This window comes from Centrocercus urophasianus, unplaced genomic scaffold (assembly GCF_019232065.1).
Source record: "Centrocercus urophasianus isolate 14NV4802_14NV808 unplaced genomic scaffold, USGS_Curo_1.0 seq_12, whole genome shotgun sequence".
Classification (NCBI taxonomy): domain Eukaryota; kingdom Metazoa; phylum Chordata; class Aves; order Galliformes; family Phasianidae; genus Centrocercus; species Centrocercus urophasianus.
The window spans coordinates 8,480,424-8,496,748 of NW_024884364.1; the positions used below are offsets into that span (position 1 = coordinate 8,480,424).

The 16,325-nt window shown below is 40.8% G+C and overlaps 1 protein-coding gene across 5 annotated transcripts in view; it reads left to right on the forward strand.

Annotated features, from left to right (window-relative positions):
* Positions 1-16,094, forward strand: part of ST3GAL6 (ST3 beta-galactoside alpha-2,3-sialyltransferase 6) — a 41,798-nt gene extending 25,704 nt beyond the window's left edge. For all 5 annotated transcript variants that reach the window (XM_042810283.1, XM_042810286.1, XM_042810284.1 and 2 more), the window contains exons 7-11: positions 6,810-6,905; positions 8,506-8,692; positions 9,781-9,918; positions 13,314-13,466; positions 14,994-16,094. In XM_042810283.1, coding sequence (XP_042666217.1) covers positions 6,810-6,905; positions 8,506-8,692; positions 9,781-9,918; positions 13,314-13,466; positions 14,994-15,074 — 655 coding nt within the window. In that variant the 3' untranslated portion in view covers positions 15,075-16,094. The remainder of the gene's footprint in view (positions 1-6,809; positions 6,906-8,505; positions 8,693-9,780; positions 9,919-13,313; positions 13,467-14,993) is intronic.
* The last annotated feature ends 231 nt before the right edge of the window (positions 16,095-16,325 follow it).

Consider the following 16,325-nt stretch of genomic DNA (forward strand, 5'->3'; position numbering starts at 1 on the left):
TTTTTTTTTTTTTTTTTTTTTTTTTTTTTTTTTTTTTTTAAGGTTGTCTTTTTTGTGTATATGTATGTTTTCTCTTGCTGCTTTTTTCTTTTTTTTGAGGTAGGGTGATAGGGTTGGCGAGTCTACTAAAATCATATGTTTACCAAGTGACGCAAATGATTTCTTAGACATGCAGTCAAGCGAATCATAGAATGACCTGGGTTGGAAGGGACCTTAAAGATCATTTATTTCCAGCCCCTCCCTGCTGTGGACAGAGTTGCTAGCCACTGCATTGGGCTGACCAGAAACCCATACAGTTTGACCTTCAACACCTCCAGGGAGGGGGCATCTGCGACTTCTGTGGGTAGTCTGTTCCAGTGCCATACCATTCCCTAAATGAAATATTTTCCACTATCATCTAATACAAATTTCTCCTGTTTTAGTTTAAAACTGTTCCCCCTTGTCCTATCACTGTCAAACCATGTAAAAAGTCAGTCTCCCTCCTTCTTACAAGCTCCTTTTAGATACTGGAATGCCACAATGAGGTCTCCCTGTAGCCTTCTCCAAGCTAAACAAGTTCAGCTCCCTCAGCTTGTCCTAGTAAGACAGGTGCTCCAGCACTCTGATCATCTTTGTGGCCCCGCTCTTGACCTGTTCCAACATCTCCATATTTTTCCTGTGCTGGGGACTCCAGGCCTGGACACTACTCAATACAGGGCCTTGAGAGAGTAGAGCAGAAGGAGACAATCACTTCTGTCTTCATGCTGTCCACCTCTCTTTTGATGCAGCCCAGGATACTCTTTGACTTCTTCTGGGCTGCAAGTGTGTGCTGCTGGCTCAGGTCCAGTTTTTCATTCACCAGGGCCCCAAGTCCTTCTCTTAGGACTGCTCTCAATACATTCTTCTCCATCTGTATACATAGCAGCTGGTGGGATTGCCCCAGCCCATGTGCAACATCTTGCGCTTGGCCTCTTTCAATCTCATTAGACTCACATGGACCCATGTTTCAAGTTTGACCAGGTCCATTTGGATGGCATCCTTTACTTCTGTTGGATCAACTGCACCACTCAGCTTGGTGTTGTTCACAGTCTTGCTGAGAGTGTGCTTCATCCCACTGTGTCACTGATAAAGATATTAAGGAGTACTGGTCCCTTGGGGGACACCACTCATCACTGGTTTCCACCTGACATAGAGTTGTGGACCACAACCCTCTTACTAAGACCATCCAACCAATTCTTTATCTATTGACAAGTCCAAATCTATATCTCTCCAGTTTAGGGATGTTGTGTGAGACCATGTCAAGGGTCTTGCAGAAGTCTGGGTTCATGACATCAATTGTCCTTCTCTGATCCACTGATGCTGTCACTCTATCATAGAAGGTCAGCAGATGGGGCAGACAGTCTCCCCTTGGTGAAACTGTGCTGGCTGTCTTGGATCACCTCATCTCCTACGTGCCATAACACAGCTTCAAGGAAGATCTGCTCCATGATCTTCCCAGGCACAGACTTGAAGCTCACCAGCCTGTAGTTGGTGAGTTTTCTCTTGAGAAAACTTGAGTTTTCTTTTTTCCCTTTTTTAAAAATGAGTGATGTTTCCATTTTTACAGTCACCGGGAGCTTCACCTGACAGCCATGACTGTTAAAGTATGATGGGGGGTTGCCTGGCAGCTGCATTAGTCAGTTCCTTTAGGACCCTGGGATTGCGTGTCCTTGGCCCCGTAGGCTTGTACGCATTCAGTCTCATGATGTGGTCTTGGCCTTGCGCTTCTCTTATAAAGAAAGGGACTCTGTTCCCTCCAGCCACCACCCAAAGATTCAAGGATGTGAGAAGCAGGACTGCCTGACTGACAGCAAAGAATGCGTTGGGTCTCAGACTTCTCCATGTCTGTTGTAGTCAGTTTTCCCTTCTCATTTATGGGAGAAGTGGGGGAGAGAAACCTGAGAAACTGCCTTATACTGGGATAACATGCAGAATACTTAATATGTTTGGTTGCGAATAGTGCTGAAATTGGTTGTACTTGGTTTTGTCTGTGCTTTTTTTTTTTTTTTTTTTTTTTTTTTTAATCAAGAAGATCAAACAGAAGATTGTTACTTCAAATCAAATGACCAGGATCACCTTTTAATTAAACCTAATTGCAATATGAAAAGTAATTGGTGTTCAAACCCAAAGGTTATCATGTTTTTAATACTCATTTGTCATTTTTTTCACCTACTGTACTCCTTTCTTCCTTTGGGTTAAGTATCAAATTCTAGGATGTTTGGATTTACTTTCAAGTTCAGAAGAGTGGGGCAAAAACCTACAAAAACATTAACCCAACACCTGTGCTCTAACATGAGTAGGATAATTGGGTAAACCTGCATAGAGGTGACTGAGAGAGGCTAGTCTTGAATGACAGTGCCAAAGGTTGTATTAGAAATCTACTGAAATCACAAGTTGAGCACTAATAATTTGGGCTGTAACAAACCTTGTAGCACAGCACGACGTCTCCTAAATTGTACCATCTGCCCTGTGATACTTTGAATGTAGGTTCTTCATTTGAAACAGAGGTATATTTCGAATTTCTGGGAAGTGTGATTCGTTTTATTAATAGTAATATACCTGAGTTGGTACTGAAGCAAAACTGCAGTGGTGTAGATGTATTGAGTGTTCAGTGACAACATTCAGTGTGTTTGTTCTTAATCATTTCTTGTGTGCAGCACTGATATAGCATGAATTACTTGGGGGGAAAAGAAGTATACGTTTATCCAATATACAGTGGCTTTTGAAAAGGAAAAACTTTGGGAATTGTTCCTAACCATGTTGTCCAGCAATAGAATTATTAGGCAGTTCTGTATTGCTGTCATTTGGCAGCATAGCAACCAAATTTTTCTGTAAATTTTTTTTTTGGGATGGGGAACCTACTGTAAAGTATTTTAACAGACATTGGGCTAATATGAACATCAGATGTTGCACATCAGTACAGCTCGTGTACATACATAGTGAAGCCACACAGTTTGCTACAAAAGGATTTTTCTTCTGAACAGTGCAGTTTTTAAATCTTAGTTCAAAATCTTGCTTTAAAGGTCTAGCTTTGCGAAGCTGTTCAGAAAGTAAGAGTGTCATTGTCTTCAGCCTGCCAGAGAAGGGTTTTCCATGCTCAGAGTATATCCACAGCACACCTTCCAAACATGTGCTCCACCCGTTTTTTCGCAAGTACTCCATGATCACTCTTCAAGGTTATCAGCAGTAAATTCTTACAAATACACTTACACAATACTGAGTCAACAAGCTGTGACCTCCGCATCCTCCTTTTTCCAAACAACCTCCAAGGAAATGATTTGCATTCCTCAATAGGCCAGTGGGGGTGTATGCTAAAGCAGCTGAGGTCAAAATATTTCTTGTTGTCATCGTTTTTTTTTTTTTCTTTCCAGAAAAACAGGAAAGCTGAGGATGGAATCTTTATTTGCACTTTAAAGGCTTCGTTGCCACTGAACAGTACTTTTCTTCTATGGGGCTAGGAAAATGTTTCTTCACCTTGTAAACAAAATACGCAAATTCATGCCTGACCTTTAAGTGAAGAGGCTCACACAGTGTGAATAGAGGGGCTTGAGTGATTGTTTTAGGCATTAGTGTTTTGGTGTTAGGGATCAGTTACTGTGCCATTTGTATCGGGATCTGTGCATACACCACGTAGATATCCAACGCCTACGTGTAATCCCTTAGTCAACCAAGCCATTGCTATACTTGAGATGTTAATCCTTTTCCTTCTCTTAAGTATTTGTTCTTGTGTTTGTAATCTGGATCGCTAGATATCTCAGTTCATTTTACTTCTTGTATAGCAAGTCAGATGTCATCTAAGGACTTTGAAGTTTACTTCTTATTGATTTGTGAATATGGGGAAAAGAGGAGCATTATTTTCTTTTTCTTAAAATGAAAACATGCAAAACTTTAGGAAATGAGAAGGGTAAAATATCTGGGAGTAACACTTTGCTGAAAATCAGTACTTCACTTCTGTAATCTGCAATAACTAGAAGTCAGATTAAGTCAAGTATCTTTGAATACAGTCCAGGCTTGCTATGTACTTTTTACCTCTGTTTCATAACAGGTTTCCTATACAGTTATGTTCTGTTTTCATTGCTCTTAACATTTACACGTGTGCATCAAGTGCATCTAGTCTGTAGAGTAAGCCATTCAGTTACTTGCTTATCGGTGAACTCTGCTGCTGTGTGTGTAGGCCTATCATAGTAACTGGAGACACTCAAGTACTTAGAGGAGGCAGCTAAAAGGAGCAGATAATTCAGAAGTATATGTTCTTGCCAAACTTCCTGTTTGAGTTGGCTGCCTTTAACTTCTTGGGCACTGAGCTTTTTTTTTTGTTTGTTTGTTTCTTTGGGTTTATCCCTGACTCCACAATGATGTGTACAAGTCACCATGTGACTGTGATAGCAGTTTCAGAAATTTATGTTACCACTGCTAGATGCATGATTGGTTATTTATATATTTATATATAGGCAGCTGATAACTTTTTTTTCAGTATTTACGTTACTGAGTGTGCTGAGATCTGAAAGCTTTATCAAATGCCACATTTCAGTCTGTTTCTCTGAGTAGTATTTCAGCTATTAAAAATCCCCTAACAAGATGTGGTCCGCATCTCTCAGTAAGAAGAGGCAAATGGATTTGACCTGAGAGCCTTTACCCAGCTCTGAAGTCCCATTTTATTTTACCTCCTTGCTCTGAATGCCATGCTACATCACAACTGCACAGTGCAAAGTAAGCAAACTGAAGAGCTGCTTGCTTTTACACCAGAGTGGAAGGCATTATTTCAATAGGTGTCATCCAAAATCTTACAAGTATATATTATAGGTAGGATGGATATTAGCAATGAAGCTTCTTAAATTGTTACTTTGGCCAAAAGTAGGAATGTGCTTAATCTAAGGAATAATTTAAAATTCAGCTACAGAGGAAAGAACGAGCAGTGCAGCTTCAGGTAACTTCTTGTCTGTTTGCCATGGTCAGAATAATAGAAGTCACCTATTTAGGTTTGTAACCTGTGAGGTTTGTACATCACAGTTACCCAGCTGCAGCCCAGGTTCCTGAAATGCAATGTTTTTGAGACATACTGTAAATGACAGAAAAGCAAGATGTGCTTTTTTCGTTTTTCCCTCATTTCACCTTAATCACTTTGATTATGGGTTCTGTGAGGTTTTCCTCTTCCCTTCCCATTTCTCTTTATTGCTGCTTCTTCTGTGCCATAGGGTCTTGCGTTGAGCTCTGTGCTGTAGTTGCAAGTAACAAAGCTATAAGGGTAACTTCTGCTCCCTTCCTCCTACTGCAGTCATTGCAGGAGTTCACCTACATGCATTGCAAGTTCATCTGCATGCTTTCTTAGGATATAACATAAGTATATTGAAAAAAATATTTTGAAAATGAATGAGCTGTGAAGCAATCCTGGAGTAAAGGGAATGACTTTGTGGTGGTAGAGGGAATAGGCATAGTGAGGATAAGAGGATAGCACAGGTTCTACACCTCTGGTTTTGGAGATGTCAAGTCATGTGAAGTTGTGGCATTAGCTGAAGATCTTTTTTTTTTTTTTTGTGAGTGCTTGGCATCTCCTAAGCTGCTTAGGAAACTAGAGAAAGATATGCCAGCTTTTTCTGGTATCACTCCGCTCTCAGAGCTGTATTTAGCAGTGCTGGATTTTATTGGATGTGTGTGTAGTGATTCAGAGATATTTAACAGCCTGATCAAATATAAAATATACATGTAGTATGTGTATATATGTATTTAATTAAATACAGGCAACTCCCTCTGCGGATGTTACCCTAGGAGCAGCAAGTGAGAGCCTGCCACGTCAGCATTTCTTTTGAAGTATGGCTATTTGAACTGTAGGCATTTATTTTCTTTTGACATTTTTAATAAGCTTTAGGTTTTCAGCATTGGTTTTGCATCCAGTTTACTTTCCTTAGCTCGTATGCAGTGCAGTTTAACTGTGTTAACAGTTCTGTAAGAAATGTAGAGAACTACACTGTCCCATTGAGCGTGGGTCAGTCTGATCTGGGACTGTTTTCATTGCTATTCAGTAGTACTTTCCTCATCTGAGAAAAGTAAGTTGGACTGTGGAGGCTGCATAAAGTGCCATACTGAGCATTTTACACAGGTTACAGTATTCTTTATGGCTTTATATCGTGATCCTTGTCAGTAAGAAATGTCACAAAGCCTTTTTCTTGTTTGAAGAGCCATAGGAATTGATATCTGATGTTTAGGACTGCAAGCATTCTGTAAAGTCTTCCTGAGTGAAACAAGACCAAGCCTGTCAACTCTTCTTTTGCAAGCAAAGTATACCTTCTGCTAGCGTTGAAATATGCAATAGAGAGCAGAAGATACCATTAGAAGATACGGGACAACTCCTTGGAAAATTGTACTGTTAGACTTCAATTTCATTAGTTTAGTATCTCTGTTTATGTAATTTTTACAAATGCTTTCTAGCTGTGAATATATATATTGAATTCAAAAGGATGGAGAAAAATCTGAAGTGTTGTGGGAGAGGTGATTTACTGAACTGCACCTGCATCACAGTCTGGTTGTGCTTCAGTAAGCCATTAGAAAAGAGCATGTAAATTCCGTTTTATAGAGAAGCAGCTGCTACATGACGTTTGCAGCCCCTGAAATAATGCAGCCATACTCTGAAATATTTAGTGTATGAAACAGGACTGAGACCCCTGTGTAGGAGACGAGTGTTCCAAGACACAGCATAGAGAAACACATCTGCTACGTGCTCGTGAGACGAATATATTCGTCACAGTATTGAAACATGAGGTGTGGTGCCTATCAATGTTCTGTTTGTTTCACAGTGTTGCCTGTCGACGGTGTGTTGTGGTCGGTAATGGAGGAGTACTTCGAAATAAGACGTTAGGGGGGAAAATTGACTCATACGATGTGATAATAAGGTAAATGGTATTTATTTTTCATTTTTTTTTTCTACATGTAGATATTGAATATATATATACATATATATATACAAAAAAAGTCAGTAGCGTTAGAGTCCAGCCCTGCCTCTTACCTTCAACACAATGCTCGTCTTCCCCTTTGTGCTGGCACATTCATTGCTTGGAGTGGATTTCTTTTGAGGTCCACCTCAAGGCACTCATCATCCACAATATAATACCGATGCTTGTATCTTTTCCTCAAACACACTGTCTCATACTGGAAGTATACCAGAGGATGCTGGGTCTGAAGAAGAGGCGTCTGGTTCAGGGAAACAAAGGAAGCCTTAGAGAGGAACAGGCAAGAAGGGAGGAATTCAAATGCCAAACAATCTGAAAAGAGACTGTTGGGCTAATTTCTAATGGAAGCCAAGATAGTAACTAACCAAACAGTCTTTCTGCCAGCAGCTGTCCTGTCAAATGATGTGTCCTCTTTCAGTAAAACTTCTGAGCTGCCATTTCAGTTTCTGCTTTGCTATTGTTTCAGTCTCATTTTTCTTACTTTGCCATCAGTTATACAAGGAAGATCCATTAATTATTTTGACCTTATTTTCAAGTATTTGGATTTAATTCTTCAATTCAAAAGCTCCCCTTAGATGCATCTACTCTTCTTAGAATAGAAATCCATATATACCAGGGTTACACACTTTAAAGCAGTTATTTCTAAAGCCAAAACTGCTTTGGAATTACATTACCTATTTTTTTTTACCTATTTGTTTACTGTGAATGAACAAAAAAGTGGTGTTTATGTTCTGTATTTAAAACATGTTCTGATTAAAACTTTGAAGTGTTGCCTTGTCTACATGCCTTATTTTGTAAACATTTGCTCCCAAGCAGCACAACTCCTATTGTGAGCAGTCAGTCGTATTGGCAGGAATGGGGTGTAGAGAAACTGTGCTTGTGTACTCCAAAGAGTATGCAATGCAGCCACCAAGCAAAATCTACAAGAGTTAAACACAGCCTCTTTGGCACCTCAGAGCAAAAGAGACTTTACCCACCTGCCTCCTGCTTACTAATCTGCTGTATTTCAAAGCAGTGGCAGCTGTGCAGATATTTTTTTGAAGGGAGGAGGGGGGAAAAAGCTATAAACAAAGATGAATGAGTGTCAGGTATACAGTCATAATTGCTGTTGCCATGTAGATAGTGAAGAGTATTAAAACATTCTTGAATTGCCTCTCAAGCCATCTAATATTATGGATGGAGCGGTCAGTAATTCTCCAAGCCAGGTATTCTCCTAGATCATCTTCAGTTGCTGTGCTTGAGACAAAATCAGAAGGTCTTTTGTTTGAGTGACATACGATAAGCAATCGTACAGTTGTACTCTAAACCACCTTGGCTGTGTTCCCGTGTGTTCTTGATCCTGCTGGGTTAGCAGGTGAGTGCAGGAGGCACCTGATAACTGCTCATCTGCCATGTAACGTGATAAGTGAATGCCAGGGCACTAAACCCTTGCACACCTGGACGTGCTGCCTGCCTTGCAGACTTGAGTGTGTGCCAACCGCTGCACAGAAAGGATGCGTGTCTGGAGTAGTCATTGCCATTTCTGTGTCTCTGTTCTTTCCAGAATGAATAATGGCCCTGTTATAGGCTACGAAGAGGATGTTGGGAGAAGGACGACTTTCCGCCTTTCCTACCCGGAATCCATCTTTTCGGATCCAATCCACTACGACCCAAATACTACTGTTGTTATTATCGTCTTCAAGCCACGTGACTTAAAGTGGCTTTGGGAGATATTAGGCGGTCAGAAAATAGTGAGTGTAATTACTTACGCATTTTTGCGCTCAGCTTGCCATGTATCTCTCCTATGAGATGTACTTGGTTTGCTTTTAACCTTAACCCTCCTGGCTGGGGACCATACTGCATCTGTCAAGTCTGCTCAGTTTCCCTTTCCCTCGTATGCCTCTATCCTTTCTCACTCCCACATTCAATCAGTTCTTCACCCCAAAGCAGTGTTCTTGGAAATTTCTTTTAATTCTCTTCTAGCACTGCTTCATATTCTAACACAAATGCTTCAGCTGTTTCCTATGTTATTTTATCCTGTGCACTTGGTGAAATTGCAGAATAATGTTAACAGGGACCTCCCTTGGAAGTCTTGAGACCAAACCCCTGCTCAAATAGAGTGGGACGAAGTTCAGAGTCATACCTGTTTCTGAGGGCTTTGTCCAGAAAAGGTTTGGTTATTTCCAGGGATATTTTGACGATCTCTCTTTCAGTGCTGCACTACTCTCTCAGAAAGGATTTCTCCTGAGCAGTGAGCATTCAGGATCTGTCTGGTCCTGTCTTCTTTTTTTTTTTCTTTTTTTTTTTTTTTCCCCTCTTGTAAACCTCTACCACTTATTGGAAGATGAGCTGAACAAAACCCTCCTCATACCCTTCTCGCATTGCATGTTGTGCACTCTGGCCTCCTGTACTGAGCTTGCCCCTGATCGGTGTTCTCTTATGCTGTTACTGTGGGCAGTCTAAAAGGCTGTTTGTGAGACCACAGGCAGGTGCAGTACTTGAGAATGATTGCTTCTCTCTGTTGCTCCCTATGCTCTTGTTAAAGGAGCCAAGTATACAATGAGCATTTATTACCTCCAGGGCATGGTGATGGTGTGTGTTGTTGTCCACCGTGGACATTTCTGCAAAGCCAGCCAACCAGCCCAGCCTCTACTGCTGCGGGAGGTGATCCTGTTGCAAGAGTACAATTTTGGTGTATATCTTTGAAGGTTCACTGTTTTTCTTCTTCCTCAAGCACCTACCTTTAGATTTTGCTTTGGTTAGAATCAGAGTTGCAACAAAAACAAAATCAACTGTTAAAAATAGCAGTAAATAACATGTATTTATTTGCCCGTTGCAGAGTGCTAAAGGCTTTTGGAAGAAACCAGCTCTGAACATGATATACAAATCTAATCAAATCAGGATTCTTGATCCTAGCATCACCAGAAAAACAGCTTATGATTGGCTTCATTTCCCAACAAGATTTCCCAAAAAAGAGGTAAGCTTTCTTTGTTTTTGCCTGTAAAAGCGGCATGCATCCAAAAAAGTAATTATTTCTTCATTATAGCACACCATTAGAATATCAGTTCAGGATCATATTACATTAGCTTGGGGTTAGGTGATGCTCAGAGACAAAAAGACTAAGTTGAGAAAATAGCTCGTCTTATATGCTAAATCTCATGGAGTCAATCACTAGTATTAAATGAGACAACGTCGTAGACAGATAATTCCTTTTACAAAATAGGGGAAACCAGGCAGGTATTGGAACATGGTGGATCTGTAGAGACTCTAGAAATATTAAAGAGTTCTGAGTTACTAAATGTAGGGATTGTTTTTCTTATTTAAAAACAGAATGAAACCACCACCAACAAAAAGGCAAGGAGAGCCTGTAATTCTGACACTGCTGCAGTTTTGTTCTGCTGAGGGTGGGCAGGGAAACAGCTCCACGTTAATGGCACGTATCTAACTGCATTCTTGTACTCAGTGATTTGATGCCAAACATTGTAATGGGTAAATTAAGAATTTGGATATTAAAAATACATTTAAATCTTATCTCTTATCATCTGGCTGGAGGATGTTTTGGATGAAAGTTAAGGCTTCAGGTTGGAGAGCTCATTTGTGCAGTCGTGACTGACCATACACTATGTAATGCAGATGCTTGTATGAGTGCTGTTCCCTGGGGTCATGGTCATTACACAGAGCTGCTTCATCAAGATTACCTGACACGCATGGGAAGTTCTGACAATTTGTTTCTGGAGTAATCTATCTACAAGATGCTTTCCAGGGCTTCTTGGCATTTTAGTTTTTCAGCTGAGGATAAGAAGAGGGCAACCCAGAAGCTGGAGGTCGATCAGTCTCCTCAAGGGCCCAATACATCCATGGCTTTTGTGGCTTCAGAAATCCATTCTGTTAGTTTACATAAAGCTCCCCTGTCAGTGTGAGTAAAAGTAGGATTGGTGCTGTCAGTGAGCCAAGCAGATGTGTGTGATGTTCCAGAGCTAATGCAAAGTGCAGGCTGCTCTGTCGCTTTGAACAAAGGGCATGCTTTCTGCTCCTCTCCTGCTCAAACCTGGAGCAGTCTATGTCCACGGTAGGATGTAGTTCCCCTTTCTGCCTCCTTTGTATCCCCTTGCTCCAGCTTTTGGGGTTTCGGAGCCTCTCATCCCAGGCGGCAGCAATAGCTGAGTTCAAGTCCTCAGTTTTCTCATTTCACAGAGGTGTGTTGTGTAGCATGTCTGTGTGGTACTGCCTTTGCTGTCCTGTGCTTCAGCCCCCTCTGCCTGGAGGAGATACCATAGACAGTTGTTACTTTCCCTGCTGTTGCTGCATTTCCATTAAGCCAAAATTATGTTCCTTGTTTGTGCATTTCTGCCCAGTCCAGCAAGCAATTCTCTATTAGTAACTATGATGGTGTTAACTGAGCCAGGAAAAACAACTGTAAAATCAGATGTGAACAAATGTCATTGTATGCCAGGATATTTCTAGGGCGTGCTAGGAACACTTAAGTGGCAGCAGTTCTGCTTAGCAGAATCCGCAGAAAATCAGTTTGCTTGATCAAGGCTTCTTCCTTTGCCACGTTCAAGGGTTTCTCTGAGGTTTGGTTGAACAAAAAATCCTGCTTAAAGCATGACAGTGTATTTTAAAAGCAGTTTTGATTTTCGTTAGTGTATTCTTCTGAGCTGTATGCTTATGGTAGCCAGAGGTGAGGAGAGTTAGTTTGCAGCTGGTGATATTCCTGAGATTTCCAACTAGCAGTATTCCTGACATGTAACATTCCTGTCATAATTTTGGGGTACTGATAAGTGCACCACAATGCTATTGGCCCCTTTGGGAAGGTTGTTCTGTTTGGCAGGACCTGTGGGCAATGGTGTGTAATTTAATTTGATGTTATTGTCATAACAGAAGGCATAACAAGTGCAACCCCCCCCCCCCCCCCCCCTCCCCCCCCAAAATAACATAAAATATGATAGTCCAATATTGTGATTTTAATTAGGCTTGCAGAATTGATGTTAGTAATGTGTTTGGTTTTTTTTCCAAGGGTTTTGTTTCTATATCATACAGCAGAAATAAATACTTTTTCTCACAGAATACATCTACTCTTTCTCCACCCAGAATTTCCTACTTCTGGTTTGTGTGCTTTGTTTTTGGAAGCAAATAAACTGAGCCTTCAGTAAAAGTTGAAAACAGGATGTGATTTTTTTTTTTTTTTTTTTTTTTTTTTTTTCTCTCAGCTGGAGTTTGACTGCAACTACTGGAAGTGTTCACCTCCTTTGGTCTCTGAATTCACAGAATTCAGGATCATTAAGGTTGGAAATGATCTCCAAGATCATCTTGTCCAACCATCAGCCCATCCCAACCATGCCCACTAACCATGTTCCATGTTCCTCAGTGCCACATCTACATGGCTCTTGAACACCTCCAGGGATGGTGATTCCACCACCTCCTTAGACAGCCCGTGCCACTGCTTCTTTTGTTTTAGCTAAACCAGGCATGTCTGCCTGAACATTTTGTCCATTTCTGGGGAATTTCTCCTCTAAAATTCATCAGCTGTAATCTAATGACAGATCACTTCATTGTACAAATCCTGCCTCATTTAATTCCTCTTTATTTTAGCTACTGCTAGAACAACCATGTATTATTGCAGAATAAGACAGTTGCAATGAGTTGTTCTCTGGTCTCTTATAAGAAGTGTACGTTTTCAGCTAGATACTTCTATTTTTAAGCAGTTGAATCACTTGTTTATCACCTGCTCTTGATGTTTTATGTTGCATTTACTTCTGAGCTATCAACTGTAGGGAAACATGAGCAGTTTTATCTACAGTTTACTTTCCTCTAATGGAAATAGTGTGGGAAGGTCTAAAGCTGTTCCTCAGGAATTTCACTGCTCTGAAAAAGTTGAAATGTAGCCAACTTAATGCAGCAATAACATTCATGTTCTTTAGTTTGGCAGTGTGAAGATTTGAAGTGTATCATGTTTGTCTGGATCTCCAACACCTAGAAATGTATGAAAGCATCTGACAATTCAGTCAAAGTTAATGGAGGAGACATGTTCTGCAATGCGTTGAGGTCAAGCCAATTTCATGAAAGTAGGTTTCTGAGCAGAATGATGGAGAGACTTTGCCGATTCCTCTACTGAGGGAAGGCCACAGTGCGTGCTCAGCCCTTGTTAGAAACCAGAAAGCCAACGTGATGCTGACCTGACAAGTATACTTGCCATGGAATTGCTGCAGGCAGCACCATACTCCTTAGGAGGCAGGAGGGGGTCCAAATACAAAGCCAAATGTCTGCAGAAGAGCTTGGTTCCCTGATACTGACTGCCTTTTTTCTTATCTTTGCTATTCATTTGAAGCTGCTAGTTGTTTATGTATGCATGTTGTTTGTGTTTTGTTTCAGAAACCCAAGCATCCAACAACGGGGCTAATTGCCATTACACTAGCATTTCATATCTGTCACGAAGTTCACCTGGCGGGCTTCAAATATGACTTCACTGACAGGAACAGTTCTTTGCACTACTATGGCAACGAAACAATGTCTCAGATGATGCAGGTAACGCACATTTGTTTATGCTGAGGGGCATGCTTAGGGAAATACAGCTGGCAAGTGAAGAAGGCAAGGCAGTTAGATAAAAGGAACTACAGGTTAGAAAGGCTTCCCATCTTCTCTGCTGCTGATGTGTTTTTATTGCTTAATGTCTCCTAACCTCTGCTGTTGCTTCTGAAAAATGTGGATAATAATATTTGTGTCCCTCAAGCTATACTTTATTCTGTAGCATATCTGTGTTAATTTGTCCATTTGTGTGTTGTTTTCCTTTAATGATGGCTGCACAGCTCTCGTCTACAAAGGCATATTTGATAGCACCGTTAGAACATGAGTAGGCACTGTTCACATTTCCATTCTTTTTCTCTGGCAGCTACTTGCAAAAGTGATCACAGTGATCACAGATCACAGGAGTTTCTTTAATAAAAAAATTGAAAAATAAAGGAAGGAGTGAAAGACCTATAAGCTTGCAGTTAGGAAGAGAGATGAATTTCAGAAATGAAAAGCAGAAAAGCAGCTCGTAAAAAGGGATAGGAGAAGGAACGACTTCCAGCAGGGAGAAGCCACAGCTCACCAGAGGAGGAAGCAGCAGGAGGCTGGCAGACATCAGCAAAGCCTCTTGCTCCTGCAGAGAAGGGCTTTGCTACAGCTATGTCTCTGGTTTTTGTCTCTTCTCATGCCTTCTTCTCTGTACTCCAAGCATCTTCATCTCGACCCTTTACCTCAGTGTGAGCAATTTTCTCTTACACATGCACACCCAGTGTGGTACACTGGTTCCATGTGGGACCTATTTTATCTCCTCCTCCCTCTTTTGAAGAGGAAGGATGAGGCAACATCCATAGGACATCGTATCTCTCTGGGGAGTCGTAGGTACCCTCTGCTCAAAACTGTTTTTTCTTTGACACTGAGCTCACCTTTAATTTGAGGTTCCTCTCTGCAGGTGATTTCCAGTAAGCTAACCTGATGTACCAGGTTCTTTGCATTCTCTGCTGTCTGCAGTGGAGGCCTTCTGGGTTTCCTTGTACTGTCCTCAGGTTACTCAGTGATCTCTTATGTACTCAGGATCCTGCATGATGGAGCACTAAAAATGAGTTAGTTTTGGCTTGCTGGAAAGCTGACTGGCAGTACATGTTGAAGCTGCAAATGAGTGCTCTGTGAGAACCATGTTTGAGCTTTGAGAGCTACTTGTTTTCTGATTGCTTATGTTGCAAAAGTGGTTAAGCAGCTGTTGCCTCTGAGTGCAGAGATGAGGTGGGAGAGCTGGTAAAGGAAGGATGTTCATGAGACCATTTCCTTATCAGTTTGGTTTGTGTCCTAATAGAAAGTCTAGTCTAGTTTTGAGCTGTGGGGTCACTTATCTGTTTTCTTGGAAGGCTGTAGCACAGCCAATACTAGGAAGTCTTTTCCCCAGCTCTTAGCATCTTCTTTCATGATTTAGCAGGAGGGAATTTAGGAGGAAGGAGCAATGAGGTGATATTTTTGGTAATACATTGTATTTAATTTTTTAATGATGATTATTCCCTCACATCTCCTTAGAATGAATACCATGACATCAGCGCTGAGCAGAAATTCTTGAAGAAGCTTATAGACAAGAACTTTGTGGTCAATTTGACGTGAAAGCTGGATGGAAAATATGAAGAATAATCACTATTTTCAAGATTTCAAAATGTTTTATTTTTTGTATGACATTTTTATTTTTTAAGTGCAACATAACTGTTTACTGTTGAAAAACAGCACGGAAACCTCATAAGGCAGAAGCTTCTTCTAAGCCAGAGGATAATGGACTATTCCAAGCTGAGCTAACTAAATTTCTGTGAAGCTATTTAATGGGAAAAACACAAAACTTTCAGCTGAAAGTATCAGGGATGTATAAAAATGTGATTCACATTACTTATTTATCAGCAAGAACTTTTTTCCAAATGGTTACTTCTCTGGAATACCTTCTTTTCTAATGTCCTCCAAAAGGATTACACTGTTAAGAGACTGAGACAACTGTTCAAGTAGTGGATGGATGTCAATGCTTGAATCTTGTAATACGAAAGTGGCTTTACAAGCGATGCCTTTAAGTCATTACTGTGTGTTTAGGAGAAGGGGAAACATGCAAACATACAGATTTCAATCTGCCCTCCTCCTGAGCAGAGGACATCCATCTTCTGTGAAGAAGCCACAACCTGCACTGGTCATCAACTCTGAACTGCTGTCTGTGTGTGCCAAAGGTGAAGACCCTTTGGTCTGTTTACTGGAGATGCTGGCATTGACAATGCTCATGTTGTACCAGTTTATGGAAAAAAACATATGACCTGTGCTGTGCTTCCAATAAATTTTACGGTTTTTGACTTCTCATAGAATAGAGGGAGTTTGAGGACTGAAGCTTTGTCTCGACTGCTTGTGTCTCTTGCTTCCCCTAAATGACAACAGGAGTGTGACCTCAGACAGAGATGTTCACACTTGAGTTTAACCTTAGAGGCACAGGTTTTTGGATTTCCAGACTTCAGGATAGAATCTAGTATGTCTTTCTGTTCTCCTGCAAGAATGACAATATATTTTTCCAACTGTAATCCTCTTTCTTGCATGCTGCAAAGCATTTACAACTCTGACATGCATAAGTACGAACAATAAATGTTCCTGTCTTCGGCAGCAGAATGTACTGGACACTGTAAGACTGCATCAGCTGAATTACTGTTTGGCTACCGTTTACATCTCTCAAGGTTTAAATGATGTGGCTGAGCTAAATCAGTGGGCATTTACATGGGAATTTAATGGAGACATTTATTGGGAAGATTGTGTTTCCTGTATTGATTTGTTTCAGTCACCCTACCAAATAAGTTATATTTGCCTGGGAATGTACTTGACAACTTTTAAAATGAA